The sequence below is a fragment of the Polypterus senegalus genome, chromosome 4 (assembly GCF_016835505.1).
Source record: "Polypterus senegalus isolate Bchr_013 chromosome 4, ASM1683550v1, whole genome shotgun sequence".
Lineage (NCBI taxonomy): Eukaryota > Metazoa > Chordata > Cladistia > Polypteriformes > Polypteridae > Polypterus > Polypterus senegalus.
The window spans coordinates 59774649-59797148 of NC_053157.1; the positions used below are offsets into that span (position 1 = coordinate 59774649).

The window sequence follows — 22500 nt, forward strand, 5'->3', positions numbered from 1 at the left end:
TGCCGTTTATCTAGTTGTGCAGGACTACTTCTCCAATTACTTTTTTGTGTTTTACTCCATTTTCTTTAACGTTAAGGCTTGTTCACTAATAAAATAAGCTTCCACTCACTGCTCTTTGTTTACACTGCAGGAAGTCTAATGCAAAAGAAAGGGGGGAAAAAATACAGTGCCGGGCTCAACCACCGTAATACCTTGTGCAAAGGAGCACTACAACTAAATTACCTTGAAGCGGAGAAAAGCAGGGGCTGAACATACCATTTTTTGTGATCATCCTTTTTGCCTTTTTCACTGATCAAGTCTATTTTTTTTAGTGAAAGTTGTCTAATTTCATTCGCCTACTGATCAGTTGGAGCATCACTATAAAATAGTAGCTGTTTTATCCCCTTATGAATGTTGTTCCTCACGAATGTGGTAAAAAATACATATGAAAACAGAATTTTATCAACATAAACCTGCTGGTATCTTTTGATAAAGTTTTTCCTAAATAAGTTAAAATTGACGTCTGCCTAAAGAACATATTCTAGGACACAGTAGCACTTATTACATGCTGCAGTATGGCTAACAAATCCTCTGACATCAATATTATGGTGACCCTGCTGTGCTCTGCTGAATTAGGAAATTCCTGGTGAGATAACAAACTTGTTTCACTGTTTCTTGATTTATATCTGGATTTATTCAGAGTTGTTATGATGAAAGCTTCTTCATAAAAGTTTTTGGTCAGTGCAGATATTAATGTTTGGAACTTCAGAGGTGTTGATACATGACTTTCAGTGTCCAACCATATGACTCCAAAAACTCTTTACCTATTCAGTTTGCACACTAACTTAAATAGTTTATGATACCAACATAACATAAGTTTAGTCCTTGCTAAAACCATCACTGAGTGCACCAACATGTGCTTTTGAGCTACAGTCACTGCACTCGGTGCACTCACTTGTAGGCCTTTTAGACTCAAAAACCGTTAACTGCAGGTTTTCTCAGCAATTCCAGATTGAAGCCTTGTTCTCTAATTGTTGTTTTTCTTTATGAATTCATATACCTTGAAACTCATAAGTAAAGTTACCTTGTCTTTTGAATAAAGTAAAATAATCTGCAAAGAAGACAAGCTAAAGCCACTTTTCCATCAGCAATCTACTGTTCCAGTTCTTTTATTTCTGAAGGATTTTTTTAAATATCACTGTTTACCACCATTGATTAAGAAAGGTAGTCATTAAATTGTGACTTATAAGTAATCTGCGCAAAACGATCAAAACACAATCGCTCAGGTGGTTTTGCTCAGTTGATGCTGCCTTCTTTGTTACCAATTTCACCATTCACATCCACACTCCTTATGTTTTTAAAAATGTCAGTGCTTTGTTATGATTCATTACTATAAGCAGTTGCAACTTGTATCCTTTTATTTTTGTGTTACTTATATGCTAATATTTACAGTGAAGTATTTATTTAAATATTAATTTGAACTCTTTGTCTAAGTAAACTAAAACACACTTTTTGTTTAAATGGAAAAATAACTATTCTATAAACTATTGACAGTTAAGTGATTTTGCACTGTTTAACAATTTATGTTTTTGTTAAATAACCATTGTCTTGTAGACCCATCTGACACCCCGATATATAAGCACAAACCACAGTTAAGTTACAATTTCTACAATATTAATTTTCACTGTTGTTTATTTTGTGTTTGACCCCTGCTAAACCATGTAACATGTAAATATTTAGATATTCAGTGTTTCAGTTTATCTTTTTTCACTCTTGCTTTGGTTTGTAATTTGGTTCATCAAAAGTAAAGAATTGCTTGAGCCAAATATTGCCTCAGTAGAAAGGAATGAATAGGTTATGAAACATGACTTTACAATTGAGCCTCTGATTTGCTTCATAACTGGCTCACATATATTTAGATCTCCAAACTACTGTATACTACAGTAAACCTATTTAAATGTAGGCCACCATGAAACATTTGTAAATTAAATACCTAAGGGCATATTAAGTTCAAATTTAAAACGTATCTTTGTAAACTTTGTTTTTGGCTAAGGATATTTGGAAACCCTTTTTCAAAATTTCACTGTGAAATATGTTAGTGTTTTGTTGTTTTCCCCCTTTTTTTTTGTTGTTTCTTTCAAATTCAACGCCTTCAGGCAGAAACAACATTTCTTTAAATGCTTCACCTGTGGGTGAAGCTCAATAGAGGCTGCATAGTCACATTCAAATCCTTGTAAGGTGATGTTGTCAAAGAATTCCTGGCACAAGACGTTTGCTAATTTATTTCTCCATTGTTGTGGCTACTACTAAGTAGGTAAATCATGCTGGATGTTTCGTACCTTTCTGCTTGCCTGCACTCAATAGTCTCAAAATAGAAGTGCTAACACAACATTTAATAAAATCATTGGTGCTACCCTGTATCCTGTTGAGAATAAGGGTATGTCGAATTTGAGATCTTGTAGTCGGTGTTTTCTTCCGCAGAGTATTTGTAGGCCAGTAAACAACCTATTAATATGACATGGGGTGACAAAGGGATCACCGAGTACATTACAATGGGTAAGTTTAGTAACCTGATTAAGGCAAAAATCTGGTTTCTTAAAAAAACCTATTTACATAAGCAAGTCCACTTCTTAAGGAGTTTTGCTCGAATTTGAGATCTTGTAGTCGGTGTTTTCTTCCACAGAGTATTTGTAGGCCAGTAAACAACCTATTAATATGACATGGGGTGACAAAGGGATCACCGAGTACATTACAATGGGTAAGTTTAGTAACCTGATTAAGGCAAAAATCTGGTTTCTTAAAAAAACCTATTTACATAAGCAAGTCCACTTCTTAAGGAGTTCTACATTGGCAAAACACCCTGTCATTAAGCTTATCAAAGTAGTTAAGCGTTGGCTGCCGTGAATCTGACAATAAGCATGAAGCCAATGAGTCGGTCACACTTAAGACCAGACTAGGTAGTATGGTTGTAAGAGATGATCCTCAGGTCTAAGTACTGTCTCAATGAACAGCGTAACAAGATCACTCCCAAATTTAACTAAACCACACCTAGTTCTTGTTTCTGCTCAGTTTGCTCAGCTAGCGGTCTGATTGCCAGTTAATTGGTAATATGCAGGTAATTAACTTCTTATTTAATTAACAAAATGCCGCGACACACTTCTTTTGATTCAATGAGACAGAGCGAAGGGAAAAAAAGTACATCATATAAACTTGATAAAAAAAGTAATTGTAGACTAATTATTGCAATAAAGATAATTGTAGTCATTAAGCTGCATTGTTGTAAACGTTATTCACTTTGAGCAAATGGAAGGGCCTGAAATCCCTATAGAGAAAATAATTGTGACGAGATTTATGTACTAGTGGAATCGTATCTGAAGCATGATTGTTTCTTAGTAAGTCTTTTCCCAGTTATGTAGTTATTACAGAAGTGTTTATACATTCATTTTGTAACCAGCTTTTCATAATTACCAAATTAAGCCAATAGTAACCAAATCATATCTGATACTTAGAGGCTAGACAATATTCATAAAGAATGTCTTATTGTACTACAAACTTCACAACAAAACACAAGCTCTATATTATAAATATTGTAATATTATATAAAGATAAATTATATTATTCATATTGTAAGAGACTTCGTATCAGATGTGGAAGACAGCCACAAAGATAGAAGAAACTGACAGCATCTTTCAATGTGCACCTTTGGAACATAAAATGCAACAAAATATTTCCATGGTTTTTCTTTTTATTTCAGAAACAGCATCTCTTTTTATGCTTCACCTATGGGTAACGCTCAAAAGAGGCTCCACAGTCGCATGCATATTTGATTCAGTGACATTACCCACCATACCAAGTCCATTAATACTGCTCACAAGGTTGTCTAAGTTACTATTCAATTTTGTTCCCCTTTTCTGACTCCAAGAAGCACACTGCAACTGCATTTAGTCTTAGTCTAGGTCTGCTGCTAGTTCACAAATCTGGGGCACATTGCAACAGCGCTAAACCTTGAACTTAGTCTTTTTACCGTAGATGCATACTAAGACCAGGTCAGCACAGCATCATTCTGAGCTGACAGCACAGAGCAGCTGACCCAGTGTTTCCTGAGATTGTGCTGGTAAGCTTATCACTCTATAATAAGCTCATCAAGATAAATTTAGAGATTTCTAAAATATTTAAACAGATTATTTCAATGTATCTGTGTGTGTATGTGTGTGTGTGAATGGACATGTCTAGGCTAATCGAGTGCAACAAATATGCATAGACTGCGAAATCCTTAACTATAACCCAGTGTTACATCAAGATAGTAAGCGCGGGTATTACTTTGTTTTGCCAGAAATGGACAAATGCATCTATTAAGGAGTCATACTGTCTGCCCTTATCTCTGGGTACTGTGGGTTTCATCCCATAACTTCAAAGTAAGGCAATTTAAGTAAACTGCCAACTTTAAATTGGACCTGTTTAAGGATGTGTTTGTGTGATAAGACTGTCAGTCCTTACAGGATTAGTTTGTGTCTTGAGCCAAATGTTGCTTTCATAATAGGCTGCAGTCCCCTCATCTTTGAATTAGGTTAGAACACTGGATTTGTTAATATAGTAGACTAAATGTTTATTTTGTCATTCACTTTCTACATTTTCAAACTTAAGGCAGAGCTTGTTTAAATCTTGCTTATAAGTGATTTTCTTCTGAAATTGTCCTTGACATTTAAAGAAATAAATTTTTTTGATATTTGCAAAATATCTTAAACTACAAATGATGCAGTTATTACCATAAAATATTTGAATTAAATTGACAGTGATGCAATGAATAAGTGCTTTGTGTGGTAGTAAAAGCCAACTTTTAGTGAATTTCCACGAGAAAAGAAGTGATGTATTATTTCTTAATAGACTGGCTTAATATTAGTGGTAGTGTCCTGAGTTGTTTAAAAGAAACACAGCTTATAAAGAAGCTAAAATCTGAACTGATTCAAAATAATAATAAAGATTTTGTGTGACACGACATTTGCGTGATAGACATATGAGCGCTGACAAAATAGTGCCGATTAAAACGCGGCGTCAAAATCGCGCCGACAAAATCGCGAAAGTTTCATTAAATATGAATTACTAGTTTAAAGCATATATAATAATGTTTATTTTAGAAGTCAATATTATGAGCAACGGCATACCATCAGCACGGCAACGCAGATAGTCCTTATGATCACACCCTGCACATGTAGGAAAAATTGCAGCAAGACGTCTTGATAGTTGAGCGTATTTAGACTTGCTGGCTGCCTGACTGCTGGTAATTCCGCTTTGTATATGATGCGTTATGCCAGCCCTCGACTGAGTTATTTGTTCACGGCATGCCATCAGCAGTTATAACAGTTATAACCTACTCTCTTGGCCTCTCTCGCGATTTTGTCAGCGCACATTTGTTGAAAACCAGTTAGCGGGTTTGTCGGTGCTCATTTGTCTGTCGCGGTTTTGTCGGTGCTCATATGTCTATCACGATTTTGTCGGTGAACCAAGATTTAGTAGTACTTAATAGAATTATTTGTAACAAAACATATGAAAAAGAAAACCATTCAAGTGTGTAATATAAGCAACATTAAATAAGGACAGTACTTGAGCTTGGAATAAGAAAAAATTGTTTCTGCTTTATTTGTATGACATTTTATTCTTGAAAGTTCTAAGGTCATCTATGTAATTTTGCAGCTCACTATATATAACCAGTCCTAGCCCAGGAATATCAGGGTTTTAGTGATGTTGTGGTTGCTAATTGTTTTTTTTTACCTATGGGGTAATGCAGGCATAAAGACTACTGTAAGTCAGATAAAAGGGTTGCGGCTTCAAGGGACACTCCATTTAATGTTCAGAATGAAACTTAAATAAGAAAACAGAAAGAAGTGCTGACTAGGAGTGTTAGGAGTTACAGCTCCAATTAGTGTCTAATTTTTAAATGTTTCCCAGTAGTGGAGCTCCAAGCAAATTCTTAAATGAATGCAGACTTCCGGGATAGTGTCTGATTATATAGTTGAGTAGGTGGATGAGGCAGAGCTTGATCCTTGGGAAGAGAAGTGATGTCTGATGTCTGCCAGGGTGGTTCTCCTCCACTTCACAGGCTAAAACTAAAATTGTGTAAGTGGCAGTACATCACTCATAATCTTCCCTCTTGGTTTCCCTTTTCCAAGACATAATACACACCCTAGGCTCGCGTGCATGACTTTACATAACACATTAATGCTTTCTGTGGTTCTGGCTTTAGTTATTTCTATCAGTTTTGGTTTGTGCATTGCTTGCTTTTGAATTGGCCAGATTGCATTTAATTTTTTGTAGTTCTAACACTTCCCTTTTTTAAGGGCAAAAGGAGTATTTGAAGCAATAAATGTAAAGGGGTTGGCATTGTGGTTCAGTGGTAGCACTGTTGCCTCACTGTAAGGAGACCAGGGTTCGCATCCCAGGTTCTCACTGCATGGAGTTTGTATGTGCTCCCTGTATCTGTGTGCAGGTTAGGTGAATTGGTGACACTGAATTAGCTGTAGTGTGTGTATGTGTGTGTGTGTGTTTATTTGCCCTATGATGGATTGGTATGCTGCCCACAGTTTGATCCAGCCTTAATGCTTGCTGGAATAGGTTCCAGCCCTCAGCCCAACACTGGTCTGGATTGAGTGGGTTAGAAGATGACAAGATGGTTCTGTCCATGCCTTTTTAAAAAAACAAAACAAAACAGAAAACCAAAATACCTCTGGCCTAGTTTTTGTGAGGGGAGCCCCTTTTGAGCCCTGGTCTTCTCACTTATTGATCAGAGCTTAGGCAGCGTTCCATTCCTGTTGCTGATGGGAGGTAAACCGTCTTCTCTGGTTCTGTTCCTTTTTTATTCTGGCTTGTGGCAATGTGACTGTAAAGGCCAATACTCATATCTACATCCATGGTTTTGCCCTGACTAAGGTGACTAGAAATTATCCTTTCATTCTTCAGTGTGTTCTAGTTTAGTGAATTGTGGTTGTTTTCTGTAAATAAAGGAGAACATTCCTTAAGGTACCTAGAATCCCTTCATTATGTTCTGTTCTTCTGACTTGGGAGCCATAGGGCAGCAGAATAAAGTGTGACAATAGCAACAAAATTAACTGTCCCTGTCTGTGTTCTTTAATCATTAAAAGGTCACATTCTATGTTTCAGGTTTATTTCTGCTTTAAGGAGTAATTACAAAGTTATACATTCCTAATTCTACAAACCGGATTCCAAAAAAGTTGGGACACTATACAAATCGTGAATAAAAACTGAATGCAATGATGTGGAGGTGCCAACTTCTAATATTTTATTCAGAATAGAACATAAATCACGGAACAAAAGTTTAAACTGAGAAAATGTATCATTTTAAGGGAAAAATATGTTGATTCAGAATTTCATGGTGTCAACAAATCCCAAAAAAGTTGGGACAAGGCCATTTTCACCACTGTGTGGCATCTCACCTTCTTCTTACAACACTCAACAGACGTCTGGGGACCGAGGAGACCAGTTTCTCAAGTTTAGAAATAGGAATGCTCTCCCATTCTTGTCTAATACAGGCCTCTAACTGTTCAATCGTCTTGGGCCTTCTTTGTCGCACCTTCCTCTTTATGATGCGCCAAATGTTCTCTATAGGTGAAAGATCTGGACTGCAGACTGGCCATTTCAGTACCCGGATCCTTCTCCTACGCAGCCATGATGTTGTGATTGATGCAGAATGTGGTCTGGCATTATCTTGTTGAAAAATGCAGGGTCTTCCCTGAAAGAGATGATGTCTGGATGGGAGCATATGTTGTTCTAGAACCTGAATATATTTTTCTGCATTGATGGTGCCTTTCCAGACATGCAAGCTGCCCATGCCACACGCACTCATGCAACCCCATACCATCAGAGATGCAGGCTTCTGAACTGAGCGTTGATAACAACTTGGGTTGTCCTTGTCCTCTTTGGTCCGGATGACATGGCGTCCCAGATTTCCAAAAGAACTTCGAATCGTGACTCGTCTGACCACAGAACAGTCTTCCATTTTGCCACACTCCATTTTAAATGATCCCTGGCCCAGTGACAACGCCTGAGCTTGTGGATCTTGCTTAGAAATGGCTTCTTCTTTGCACTGTAGAGTTTCAGCTGGCAACGGCGGATGGCACGGTGGATTGTGTTCACTGACAATGGTTTCTGGAAGTATTCCTGAGCCCATTCTGTGATTTCCTTTACAGTAGCATTCCTGTTTGTGGTGCAGTGTCGTTAAGTGGCCCGGAGATCACGGGCATCCAGTATGGTTTTACGGCCTTGACCCTTACGCACAGAGATTGTTCCAGATTCTCTGAATCTTCGGATGATGTTATGCACAGTTGATGATGATAGATGCAAAGTCTTTGCAATTTTTCGCTGGGTAACACCTTTCTGATATTGCTGCACTATCTTTCTGCGCAACATTGTGGGAATTGGTGATCCTCTACCCATCTTGGCTTCTGAGAGACACTGCCACTCTGAGAAGCTCTTTTTATACCCAATCATGTTGCCAATTGACCTAATTAGTGTTTATTGGTCTTCCAGCTCTTCGTTATGCTCAAATTTACTTTTTCCAGCCTCTTATTGCTACTTGTCCCAACTTTTTTGGGATTTGTTGACACCGTGAAATTTTGAATCAACATATTTTTCCTTTAAAATGATACATTTACTCGGATTAAACGTTTGATCTGTCATCTACGCTCTATTACAAATAAAATATTGACATTTGCCATCTCCACATTATTGCATTCAGTTTTTATTCACAATTTGTTTAGTGTCCCAACTTTTTTGGAATCCGGTTTGTAAATAAAAATGTATAACAACCTTTCATATAAATTATTTGAAAGCAATGTTAATATAATTTTTGGTGAATTGTAGAAAAGAAAATACTTTCTACTGTTATTGTCACAAGCTATGTCAAAATTTAAAATGAATGTTGCTTATTTAATTAAATTCATGTATGTAATTAGTTAGTTATTTTACTTTTGATAAATCTGCTAATACTTTGTCTTTTATTCACAGACAGGCATGGGCCCTTGTAGGAGTGATTGGAGGGGACAACACATCTTACAGTGAAGATGCCAGAGAACATGAAAACCATGACACTGGAGGACAAGCATTTGCACAAAAAGAATTTATTACCTTGGATGGTGTCAAATTTTCTGTGTCTGCTTACAGTGAATGGAAAGAAGGTTTTGTTTTTGTTTTTAATTCTTATGTAGAGAATGTATGTGTACATCAGTGTTGTTTAATGCCAGCTCTTTCTGAACATTGTACTTTGTACAGGGCACAAAAGTAATCTGTGATGTTTGTGAATATCACATCTGCATGAGCTAGTGTAAGGAAGTTAATAAGGACAAAATATACATTCTGAAACATGGAAGATTTTTTTAGGTACACTAACCTGTTGATTAGATTTATTAAAGTCAAAACAGCTGATATATTCTTAATTGTATCATTATCCATCTCTGTAGTCTAAATTAGTGCAATGTAGATTCTATTTAATTTGTTTCTTTTTCATTCATGTATATTCACTCTAGAAGCAGCTTGATAAGCATGATGTCTAATTTTGCAGCTCGCAAGTATTTCGCATCTGGAAGAATAATTAGATGACATGAATTAGATGTTTTTTCAGATTGTATTGACTGAAAACTCCATTTAAACAAAAAAAATGTTGAATCTGAGTAGAAGAAAACTAATATCTACTGATATGCTTCAGTTTCTCTTACAGCATTGAACACTGCCAGATATATATATATATGCAAATATTTAGTTATTTAATGGGAGTCTGATATAATAGGCCGATACAGGGTGACTGATCTGCCGCAAATGATATTAATACTATTTGCTATTCTGCCTTCTAGCATTGTAGTTTCTTAGAAAAGGTGAATCATTTTGGCATTGCTTCCAGCTTAACAGGAAAACCACACTATTATTTTTACATAGAAAGACACATTTTGTAATCATGCCAGAGAATTATTTTTTTGAAAATGCATTTAATACCTCGGTAGTGCAGTGAGTGTGCTGTTGCCTTGTAGTAAACAGACCAGGGTTCGTGCCCTGGGTCCTCCCTGCATGGAGTTGCATATTCTCCCCATGTCTATATGGGTTTCTTCCAGTTTTCTAGTTTCCTTCCACTGTCCAGAGACATGCATGTTAGGAAAACTGGTGATGTTAAGTTGGCCCAAGTATGTGTTTTGTGTGTGTGTGTGTGTGTGTGTGTGTTCATCCTGTGATGGACGGTATGCTGTTGAGGGTTTGTTCCTGCCATGCAAAGCAAAGCCCCAACCTCCTCCGGGCAACCCTCACCTAGGTTAAGCGGGTTAGAAAATGACATGACATGTTTAATAGATAATAACCAGTCATTGTTTGTAAAAACTCCACTATTTTTGTTCTGGACAGTGTACTATACTTTTTATACATAAAGTGCATTTAAAGCTACAAAAAATGTAAAAACAGAAAAAGTTCCTACAAGAAGCTGTGGTGGACTTTTCAAACTTATATATGTCAAGAAATCATTCTCCTTCATATACTCTGGACTATCAGAATCTAATTTATTTTTACTTTTTCTTCAGGTTTTGCAATATCAGGCTTTCAGGTGAAGGCTGCCAATGGCCTGATACTGCAATTAGCAGATAATACTACAAACTGGAATCCTGGGGACCGCATTGTGGTGGCCAGCACAGATTATTCTATGTACCAAACTGAAGAATTCACCCTTCTTCCTTGTCCTGAATGTAATAGAAATCAGGTTAAAATACAAGGTATGTTAAATAAATTATGAATTCTGCTTAATACAAATTTGATCATAAAAAGAGAAATTATGAATAGTACAGGATTTTTATCATTAATGCTTTATTGCAACTGTTGACTGCTCTGGCAGTTTTGAGTATTTGTAGACTTGCTGTAGTTATCCCATTGCTTCTACACATTTTTCCAAGTGTGTGTGTGTGTGTGTATGTATATGTGTATGTGTATATTAGTTTATATGCCATACACCCCTTGTTGCCTTGCTTCATTGAACATTCCTGCCCTCTTGTCGATAACCAAGAATCTGAATAGCTTGATTATAAAATTTGATTTAATTATAAAATGCTTACACTTGCTCATCATGTAGGTATGGAATATATAATTTTCCAAGTAAATGTAAAATTATTTCAACGTTTTAGGGTTGTTTCAGTTTACTTGACTATGTAAGAAAAGCACAAGTATGAATCTAAACAGATGATGGAAATTAGATGGTTTAATTCACAGCATTGATCAGTTTGGTCACATTATTTGCCTTGATTATAACTAGTTTCTTGTCTGATACTGAATCTTGTTCAAAACACTTTTCTTAACTTTAGCTATAGCACTGCAGCATACATTCATGCTCAAATTATTCCATATACTGTAAAGTAGACTTCGATTAAATCTTTGGCTGTCCTTTTCCTTTTAATAGGACACCATTATCTAACTTTAGGCAAATGTAGATTCAGCATCAGCGCTCTAAAACTTACCTTCTTAGTCTACTTGTGTAACTTTGTCTGTCTTGACATTTAGATCCAAACTGAAGACCCACCTGTTCACCATACTTTTGTATTGACTATATCTGTTATGACACTTAAGTACAGTAAATTAACTTAGATTGATAGCTTTTCAAATCTTTATCCTAAATTGACCAATTTTATTCGGTACTGAAAGTATGTCTCATATAACTTTCTGTGCTCTTTTTTCAGCTTTAACATTATAACTGTGTTTTTATACAAATGTTTTTCAGTGACACTTGCAAATTTGAGAGTATTACTTTATTAAAACAACACAAATTAACTTTGTTTCACTGTAATTAAGCTTCTGTCACTGACAGTTATCTTTTAGAGCACATTGCAAGTGTTCCTTAGCAAATGGAGATAATGCTTAGTTTACCAGCAGCATTGTAATATATATTTTTATTGCCAAGTGCAAACGTGTGTTGTTTCTAAGCTTAAACTTATTTGGAATTTGTTTGTTTTTTTTTTTTCTGTTTCATGTCATGGGACTTTCTTTTTCAGATTTTTATTTCTGGACTTACTGTAGTTTACATTAACTTTAAAAATTTGACTTTAAAATTTGGCAAGATATCACATGTATATAAGAGAAAATCCTGAAATGCACTTTTTGTTAAATAAACGGCAGGAAGGAAGCTAGGGCTAGTCCTCCCTAGTGAACTTCAGCTGGGAAGGAAATAACTGAGAATATTTAGTCACTGTGGTTTGTTGATCTGTCAAACTAGTTGCACTGTGAACTCTTTTGACCCCTTGCATTGTAAAATTTGTTGTTTTCTAGAGATTTATAGAGCCATTTGAATGTTGTTTTATTTGGTTTGTATTAGTTCTAAAGTTTGGTATTAATAAAGAATACTCAAAGAAGTTTTCAAAAAGCAACAGCATCTTCTATTCAAAACAAGATTTTTTTTTCTTTTGTAGCCCCAACCAACCCCAAGTACTTAGAGTGTGCATAATTTTTTTACATTCCTGAAACATATGCTAAATTTTTTCCTATATACATGATATTTTGTGTTTTGAGCTTTATTATATTATTTAATGAAGAGCTACAGTGGAAAAGGGAGCCAATAAGTACTAACAAGATTTATTTTTCTTCATATCAATAAATAAGTGGTTACCAGTATTAAAATGATATAACTGTTGCAATGCTCTTGGCCTACCTTGATATGATGATGGTAATATTACTGCTTTACCAATTTTGAATTTGTCTGAACTATTGATATTTGAATTTTGAACGTGATCAATAAGACCTTGCATATGTTACGTTCTAAGCTTGATTAATTTTAATAAAGAAGAGACGATCAGCGGCGACTTTTACATACACATTAGTAATGTAATGTTGCGATAGACGTTGAGATGATAGAAGTGGGTTGAATACATGGGAACATATCGTTAATTTTGACCCGAAATATTGTGTGGGTTTTATTCGTTTTTTTTGAATGCATTTTTTTCATATTGTACGACCATCCTGTTTCGACATCTGGGAAAAGCAAAAGAAAGAGTAAAAGTTTGGCATGTGGCGATGTATTTGACATAAATGACGAATCATGCTTTGCCTTTGGACATACACTACTCTGTCTTTGATATCCTCGTATTTCGAAATTTATTATCGCTGACAATTCGTCACATGTGGGTTTATTATAAACTAGCAAAATACATGTGCTTCGCAGCGGCAAAGTACTGCCTTAAAATTTTTATTAAGAAGAAAATTAAACATTTTTAAACTGGGGGAAAATATACCAATAATTATTTGTTAAGGATCTCTTTGTATACCACATTGTCAGTTCGGCCCTCCGGTTGTAATACGACCAAGCTGTGCACTGAGCTTACTCTTGAGCATGCAACGTACAGTTGCAAAATGTGGAAAAAGTGATGCGCTGTCAATACTTTCCGGATGCACTGTATATATGTACGTAAGTAGGATTCAGTTAGCGTTGGGAACCCGCGTACCAAATTTCTTGAAGATGGGCCCATAAGTAACAAAGACCGTTGGAAAATTCAATATGGCGGCCGACAGTGGCGTCATATCACCGAAATGAGTACGTACATTGGTTTCGGTTAGCGCAGGGAAGCCTGCTTGCCTACCAAATTTTGTGAAGATGGGGCCATAAATAAGAAAGTTCAACATGGCAGACGTTGTCGACCGTTACATGTAGAATTTCGAAATGAAACCTGATTAACTTTTATAAGTAAGCTGTAAGGAATGAGCCTGCCAAATTTCAGCCTTCTACCTACACAGGACGTTGGAGAATTAGTGATGTTGGAAAGTTCATTATGGCGGCCGACAGTGGCGTCATACCACCGAAATAAGTACGTACATCGGTTTCGGTTAGCGCAGGGAAGCCGCCTACCAAATTTCTTGAGGATGGGGCCATAAATAAGAAAGTTCAACATGGCGGACGTTGTCGACAGTTATGACTGTTACTTGTAGAATTTCGAAATGAAACCTTAACTTTTGTAAGTAAGCTGTAAGGAATAAGCCTGCCAAATTTCAGCCTTCTACCTACACGGGAAGTTGGAGAATGAGTCAGTCAGTCAGTCAGTCAGTCCTTTGCCTATTATTAGTATAGATGCAACTGTGATCTGTCAGATTCATATAGAAATCCAAGAAATGCCAGTAGTGCGACCTTGTCACTGTCTTGAATAAATGTTAAAAATTCTGCAGCTTTCTTTGTATTCAAGGACAGGAGGAAGTCAGCTACATCTTCACGGAGATTCCAGAACCTTTCCAACACACGGCCCTTGTTTAACCATCTGACATCATTGCGAAGCAGCAAATCTCCAAGTTCCGCAAGACATCTCTTCAAGAAAAGCACGAAACAGACGATGCTGCAGAGACGAATCACATCATAAAAGATTCACTAATTTCACAAGAGTAGACATCACTTCGCCAGTTTGTCACAAAGTTTTGAACAGAGGGTCGACTGATGAATGATGCAGTGATAAGCAACAATGTTGGGCTGAAGTGCCTTCATACGAGTGACAAGTCTTCTATCTTTACCAGTCATTGCTGGTGCCCCGTCAGTTGTAAGGGAAACCATTTTTGTTACATCCAATCCAGCTGCGTGCATAAACTGCGATAATGCTGAAAACACGACCTCACCGCGGGTCTATTTTGCTAGTGGTAGTAATGTCAGAAACTCTTCAACATAATTATGGCCATCAAAAAATCTTGTGAACACACAGAGTTGAGACATGTCAGTTTTATCAGTGGATTCATCGCACGCAAGAGCAAACAATTCAGCCTGTTTAAGATCTGATATTAACTGACCATCTGACATTGTCAGAAAGGTCATCTGCACGACGACTAACAGTACTGTCTGATAATAGTATCTGCTGAATCAGTTCAACACACTTTTTGTGTCTAAACAGAACCGAAGAAGCAGACATCATGCATTCTTTAACAACCTCTGCATCAGTAAATGCTTTCTTATGTCTGCCAAGAACCCAAACAATGTGTAGCGAAGCTTCTGTAACATTTGATTGTGTGGTGGTTGCTTTCGTCATCAGCGATGAACTCGCCACCAACGACGACTTAAGGGCGTCGATCTTATGCGAAAGGAGCTCTGACTTTGGTGGATAATTCGCATTGTAGTACTCTGCGTGTTTCGTCTCAAAATGTCTTTTTACATTGCCGCTTTTAATCACGCTTCTGACTTACGCAGAAGACCGTTGCAGTCCGCCAAAAACATCTTGGCTGTCCGGATTGTGGACCGCGGTCCGCCGTTTGAGTACCCCTACCTTACAATATCTACATACTTCACCTATGTCCACATATTCAATCTCTTTTTGCTGTTCCGTTATTTTACCTAATAATATTTTGTTTGTTTGCGTGATTGCGATCTGTAGTCTCTTTTGTTTGACACTTTCGAATTGTAGTACAGTCATATTTTTGAACTTGCTCTGCGTGTGTATCGTGCCAAGGTTTTTTTTTTTTGGAGCCTTTCGAATTCCATTGCTTTCATAATCTCTAACCTGCGCTGCATGTGTATGGCGCCAACATTTTTGAATGTCTTTATGTAGTTCTATTGTGTCTTTTACTCTAAGTGTTTTATTTCTGCCCCTATTTGAACCTGCAAGGTTTTCAGTTCCACTTGTTCCAGGCTGATTATTATTTCCCTTGCATAGGTCACTGTCTCACGGGAACATGCTTCCAAAGGATGTCAGTATGACGTGACTTGACTGGAAGTGAAAGTGTCTTTGCCTCTCTAAAGTGTCTCTCTGTCTCTCTTCAGAAGGTCACATCTCGTTGCAAGATTTTTTTTTTTTTATAATAGTGAGATTTATTTAATGTGAGAAATAATATTTTTAATTACCATTGTAGCGCAGAGTTGCAGTTAATAATTTGGTTTAATGACTACAGACCAATGGCTTTCACTCCATTCATAATGAAATGCTTTTAGACTGTTGCTGTGATACATTAACACTAGAATTACTAGAGCCTACGAGAAAACTCGTAAATCCGGCCCACCTTAAATCCATTCGCACCTCTCCGTCAGTGTCTTTTGTCCTGTAAATGTGGCGATTAAGACAAGCAGCAAGCAGCCTGCTATTCCATTCTCCCACCTTCGCAGAAAGTTCACAGAGTTCTCGCAGCTCATGCCTTGTTTGATTGTCTTGGAGTGAACTTCTGGAGTTTTAGAGTGGAAATAATAGATTGCTATTTGGAACACATGCATTTCATGTGTGTTCTGTTTCTACAGTAATCTGTGTAAACACATTGTTAAAACAGAAACTTTTTCATATTTTAGTAATAAATGTTACAAAATGTAGGCATAAACTATAGAATGTGTGAAGCCTGAAGTCTAAAGATCAAATAAACACTTTCACAAAAGGTTCAAGGATGATGCAATGGCTTCCGTGGCGTAGCGGTAAGATTTGTCAACTTATAATCAAGAGTCCCCGGTTCGACCCTGACCGTCTCCTGTATTTACTTTTTTCAGTAGTGAGCTGCTCTTATCTATACTAATAAAAGGCAAAGCCCTCACTCACTGACTCACTCACTGACTCATCACTAATTCTCCAACTTCCCGTGTAGGTAGAAGGCTGAAATTTGGCAGGCTCATTCCTTACAGCTTTCTTACAAAAGTTGTGCAGGTTTCATTTCGAAATTCAACGCGTAATGGTCATAACTGAAAGGTATTTTTCTCCATTTACTGTAATGGAGTTGAGCTCGAAAGCCGCGGGGGGCGTAGTTTCATGTGACATCATCACGCCTCCCACGTAATCACGTGAACTGACTGTCAACGCAGTGCGTAGAAAACCAGGAAGACCTCCAAAAAGCGCTGAAGAAAACATGTATTGTATAATTGAGAAGGCAGCGCAACTGTTTAAGCATATGCATAGGTGCGGCTGCTGTGGAAATCGGCACGCCTCCCACGTAATTGACTGCCTGCCCATATAAGGCCATTCTTCGCTGCGGTGTCTTCATTCGTTTCCTTGCTTCAACAAGGAAGCAGCTTTCTCACAGCTTCTGCGCTGTTTTATAAACGAACGACATATAAGAAAGTCCTTTTTCCTCGCTTCGCTGACGAGGCAACCTTATTATTTAATCCACGGGTTCTGCGCTGTTTTATTGTTCATCTGTTACGATTGTTATAGTTATTGTTTACGTATTTTACACTTAGTTTACTGTTCAAGTACCCATTTCCTTTATTTAATCTGTGGCTTTTCTGCTGTTGTTTTGTTCGTTTATTACGTTTATACTTATTTCATTCACTTTCTTTACCTGACTGCCTACCCATATTAGGCGCTCATCAGTTTTTTTGTGAAGCAGCTTTCTCACAGCTTCTGCACCGTTTTATAAACGAACGACATATAAGAAAGTCCTTTTCCTTGCTTCGCCAACGAGGCAACCTTTTTATTTAATCCACGGGTTCTGCGCTGTTTTATTGTTCATCTGTTATGATTGTTATATTTATTGTGTAGACATTTTATACTTTGTTTACTGATCAAGTACCCATTCCCTTTATTCTTCCAACTGTACCCCTATTAAAATGTCTATCGACGTAATCACCATCAATCAAAAAACTATCACTTACCGAGTGGTGTCCATGCTCGGAGATGGCGCCTGCCTTTTCCATTCTCTGTGTTACATGTTGCACGGACATATCAGGCTCACTTTTGATATCCGCAAGGACATTGTGTCTTTTATGTATTAAATGACTGGGAGAGGTTCAAAGTATGGACTGATGACGGTACAGGAGATAATTATACTACACAGGAGCACTATAAGACTGAAATGCTAAAGCCCTTTGCCTATGGTTCTGCATGCGAGTTGATGGCTGCTGCTGAATTGTTTGGTTGTCGCTTTCAAATGTTCCGAAATAGGCAAATATTTTACACCTTTGGAGAACCGTCAATGCCTCTTAAACATCTTAGATTCACAGGTGACAATTTGAGTAGTGGACACTTTGATGTTTATGAATATTTCAACTCTCAAAAGCTAGATGCAAAGTTACTGATGAAGCCGGTTGTATGCTTACATCGATTGGCACATGCTGAATGTCACTTCAACACAAATCCTGCTGATTTTGACAGCGGCAATCCAGGCTGTGAGAACACAGTAAAAAGGAGGCGTATCAGACGTTGTGGTAGATTATGTGTATGTGTGTATATATTTATATATATATATACAGTAATCCCTCGCTATATCGCGCTTTGACTTTCGCGGCTTCACTCTATCGCGGATTTTAAATGTAAGCACATCAAAATATACATCACGGATTTTTCGCTGGATCGTGGCTTTGTGTGGACAATGGGTCTTTTAATTTATGGTACATGCTTCCTTAGTTTGTTTGCCCAGTTGATTTCATATAAGGGACGCTATTGGCGGATGGCTTAGAAGCTACCCAATCGGAGCATGTATTACATATTAACTAAAACTCCTCAATGATATAAGATATGCTTCCTGCCTGGTGCTTGATTGTTTGCTTCTCTCTATCTCTCTCACTCTCTCTGCCTGACGGAGGGGGTGTGAGCAGAGGGGCTGTTTGCACAGAGGCTGTTTGCCTAGAAGATACCGACGCTCCTCTACAAAATGCCGCTTTATCGCGGTGCTTCTGCATACTTAAAAGCACGTATTGAGTTTTTGATTGTTTGCTTTTCTTAGCGAGCGCTCTCTCTGACATTCTCTGTTCCTGACGGCGCTCATTTGAAAAGAAGATATGTTTGCATTCTTTTAATTGTGAGAAAGAACTGCCATCTCAGTCTTGTCATGGAGCACAGTTTAAACTTTTGACTAAAGGGTGTCATTTCATGTCTAGAGGGCTGTAATAATGTTAACAGTGTGGGAGAGTTTATAAGGGTTTAAAATGTATAAAAATAACCATACTAACATATGATTTCTACTTCGCGGATTTTCACCTATCGCGGGGGATCTGGAGCATAACCCAGCGTTAGGGGGATTACTGTATATACATATAACTAGCAGAATACCCGCGCTTCGCAGCGGAGAAGTAGTGTGTTAAAGAAGTTATGAAAAAGAAAAGCAAACATTTTAAAAATAACGTAAGATGATTGTTAATGTAATTGTTTTGTCATTGATATGAGTGTTGTTGTCATATCTATCTATCTATCTATCTATCTATTTATTTATATATATATATATATATATAGCAAAATACCTGCGATTGGCAGCGGAGATAAAAGAAAAGGAAACATTTTAATAATAACGTAACATGATTGACAATGTAATTGTTTTGTAATTGTCATGAGTGTTGCTGGCATATATATATATATAAATATATATATATATATACACATCTATACACATATATACAGTTATATATATATATATATATATACATATACACACATACATATATATACATATACATATATATACACACACACATATATATATACTGTATATACAACATATACATATCTACATATATACTGTATATACACATATATACAAATCTACATATATATATATATATATATTAGGGGTGGGACTCGATTAAAAAAATTAATCCAATTAATTAGAGGCTGTGTAAGAATTAATCTTGATTAATCGTATGTGTCGCACGTAAATTTGCCCCAAATGCAAATGTTTTTTTTTTTTTTATTTAAAAGCGGTTTTAGTGGGCGACAGAATCAAATAATAGACATGGACATGAATATTGTAAACTGAAGCTGTTTTAATTTCTGAAAAAAAAGCTTTTAAACTGCATTTGAATTCAAAACAGAAACAAAAATATCATCCCTGGTTAAAATTGGGCAGACTTAAAAATAAAGTGGTAGTTTAAGTACTTTAAGTACATTTTCAGAATAGTATTGTCTTTAAATAATAATAACCAAAATTTCACCATAAAGTGCAGTTTTCTTCTTAAAAAATAAGTCAGAAACATAAAAGGTAATTTGACCAGCTTACTCTTTAAACTCTGAGTAACATTAGCCAAAATTATTTTGTACATTAGGCTAAAACAGTGTGATCATTGAACATTTTGTAATTAGATGTATTTAGAATTACTAACGGTCACGGAAGTCCAATGATCCCCAGTAAGAGCCACAAAGTCCGCTTTCTGTAATGCATCTAATTTTGCTTGCTTTTCAGTGTGCACAAAACCATGCTTTTATCAAGGCTTACTCGGGTAGTCGAAATGATCAGTCGTAGGAACGCGCTTTATTCCGACTCTAACATTTTTGTAGCTGTGATGTGTGCATCAGTGTAATGGATGTACCAGGAAATCATGCATTGACAAAAGTTCCGTTTGCTTGGAATTGAAAGTGTGATTAAATCGTTATTTTTAGCGTTATGGAGTACATGCATCGAAGCTTCTCAGCTGTGCTTGTGCTAAGAAAGGGAAAATTTTAAAAATAGCGTAACATGATTCTGCGTTAACCTAATATTTTTCATACGTCCCAAACCAAGGAGATGCGAAGGTAAAATGAATCGGGTAGGCGCGTACATAGTCAGTACATCCCCTCTCGGGAATCGAACCTCGAATGTCGGCGTTAGAGGCGCAGACTCTACAATTAGCCACAGCGTGTGGCTTGTCTATGCTAAAGTATGTATTGTAGATCGGGTATATATATACATTTATATATATATACCCGTGTATCAGTGGAGAAGTAGAAGTTATGAAAAGAAAAGGGAACATTTTAAAAATAGCGTAACATGATTGTCAATATACAGTAATTGTTTTGTGAGTGTTATTGAATGTTGCTGTCATCAAGGATTTGATTATCATTATTTCTTTCAATCAGGCTCGTATTTGTAGGATGTGTTCAAGTTACATTCCGTGTTTGTCAATCGTTGTAAAGATAAGAGGTTTCATTCATCGATTAGTTCCTTACTGCATCAATAAACAGCTCGTCTTCCTTTTTATCTGTGATGTGACAAACTGCATGCACGGGTTTTTTTTTTTACACTGTCTTCCTTTAGCAGGACATTCACTTTTTCCACCGTGTGCTTTGTTTCGCAGTAGCTGCACTTATGAATATGATTGTATGTATAAGGCGCTTCATATTTTTTGCTGCCTTCTCAATTGTGTAATTCGGTTTTGTTCAGCACTCTTTGGAACTGTTGCTTTTGTCTGTGCACTGCGTCAGTTCCGTGAGCAGCTTGGTGTTCTTGCATCGAAGGTTCCCAGCTGTACTGGTGCCATCTCGTGTAATGTCAGCTAAGACCCGGCACTTAAAAGTTTCTCTCGCAGTTTCAATGAGTTTGTGCCAAACACCACCCTGACCATCTCATCTTCCTCTGCATAAGCACAGTCCTTCACCGTGAATATTTACCGGCAGTGTTTGTATTGGATTGCGCTGATGGGCGACCTTATATGGGCAGGCACTAAATTACAAGCGCTAGTGGCAGCCTGTCTATGAACTTAATTTAATATAAACTTACGGTTCACGCCGTGCTTTGTTTCCGCAGTAGCTGTACTTATGAATATGCTTGTATGCATCATTTGCTTCATAATGTTTTCTGCCTTCTCAATTGTGAAATGGCGTTTTGTGCTCATCGCTGTTTGGAGTTCTTCCTTGTTCTCTACGTACTTACGTGGGAGGCGTGATGATGTCACACAAACTCCGCCCCGCCATCTCAACTCAAGACTCCATTACATTATATGGGAAAAATAGCTTCCAGTTATGACCCTTATCGTAGAATTTGAAATGAAACCTGCCCAACTTTTGTAAGTAAGCTGTAAGGAATAAGCCTGCCAAATTTCAGCCTTCTACCTACACGGGAAGTTGGAGAATTAGTGATGAGTCAGTGAGTGAGTCAGTGAGTGAGTGAGTGAGTGAGGGCTTTGCCTTTTATTAGTATAGATATATATAATGTGTATGTATGTATGTATGTATGTATATATATATATATATATATATATTTTTTTTATTTTTATATATATATTTTATATTTATATATATATATATATATATATATATTTTTATATATATATATATTGTGTGTATATATATATATATATATATATATGTATGTATATGTATGTATCTATACTAATAAAAGGCAAAGCCCTCACTCACTCACTCACTCACTGACTCATCACTAATTCTCCAACTTCCAGTGTAGGTAGAAGGCTGAAATTTGGCAGGCTCATTCCTTACAGCTTACTTACAAAAGTTGGGCAGGTTTCATTTCAAATTCATAATGGTCATAACTGGAAGGTATTTTCTCCATTAACTGTAATAGAGTTGAGCTGGAAAGGCGTGGGGCGGAGATTCGTGTGACATCATCACGCTTCCCACGTAATCACGTAAACTGACTGTCAGCGCGGTGGGTAGAAAACCAGGAAGACCTCCAAAAGCGCTTTAAGAAAACATGCATTATATAATTGAGAAGGCAGCGAAACAATAAGAAGCGAGCGAGTGACATATACTACCATATTCATGAGTGCTGCTACCTCGGAAAGAAAGCAAGGTGTAAACCTAAACTTTAAATTAAGTTCATAGACAGGCTACCGCTGGCGTTTCACATACCCACATGTAATGCGGGATACAAGTTTAATGAGAGGACGCTTGGGATTTAAGCGACAGT

General features: G+C 37.0%; 1 protein-coding gene across 2 annotated transcripts in view; it reads left to right on the top strand.

The window, feature by feature from the left end:
* The window catches only part of cemip2 (cell migration inducing hyaluronidase 2), a 180536-nt gene that overhangs the window by 40458 nt on the left and 117578 nt on the right, over positions 1 to 22500 (top strand). For both annotated transcript variants that reach the window (XM_039750731.1, XM_039750732.1), the window contains exons 5-6: positions 8998 to 9167; positions 10551 to 10739. In XM_039750731.1, the coding sequence (XP_039606665.1) occupies positions 8998 to 9167; positions 10551 to 10739 (359 nt within the window). The remainder of the gene's footprint in view (positions 1 to 8997; positions 9168 to 10550; positions 10740 to 22500) is intronic.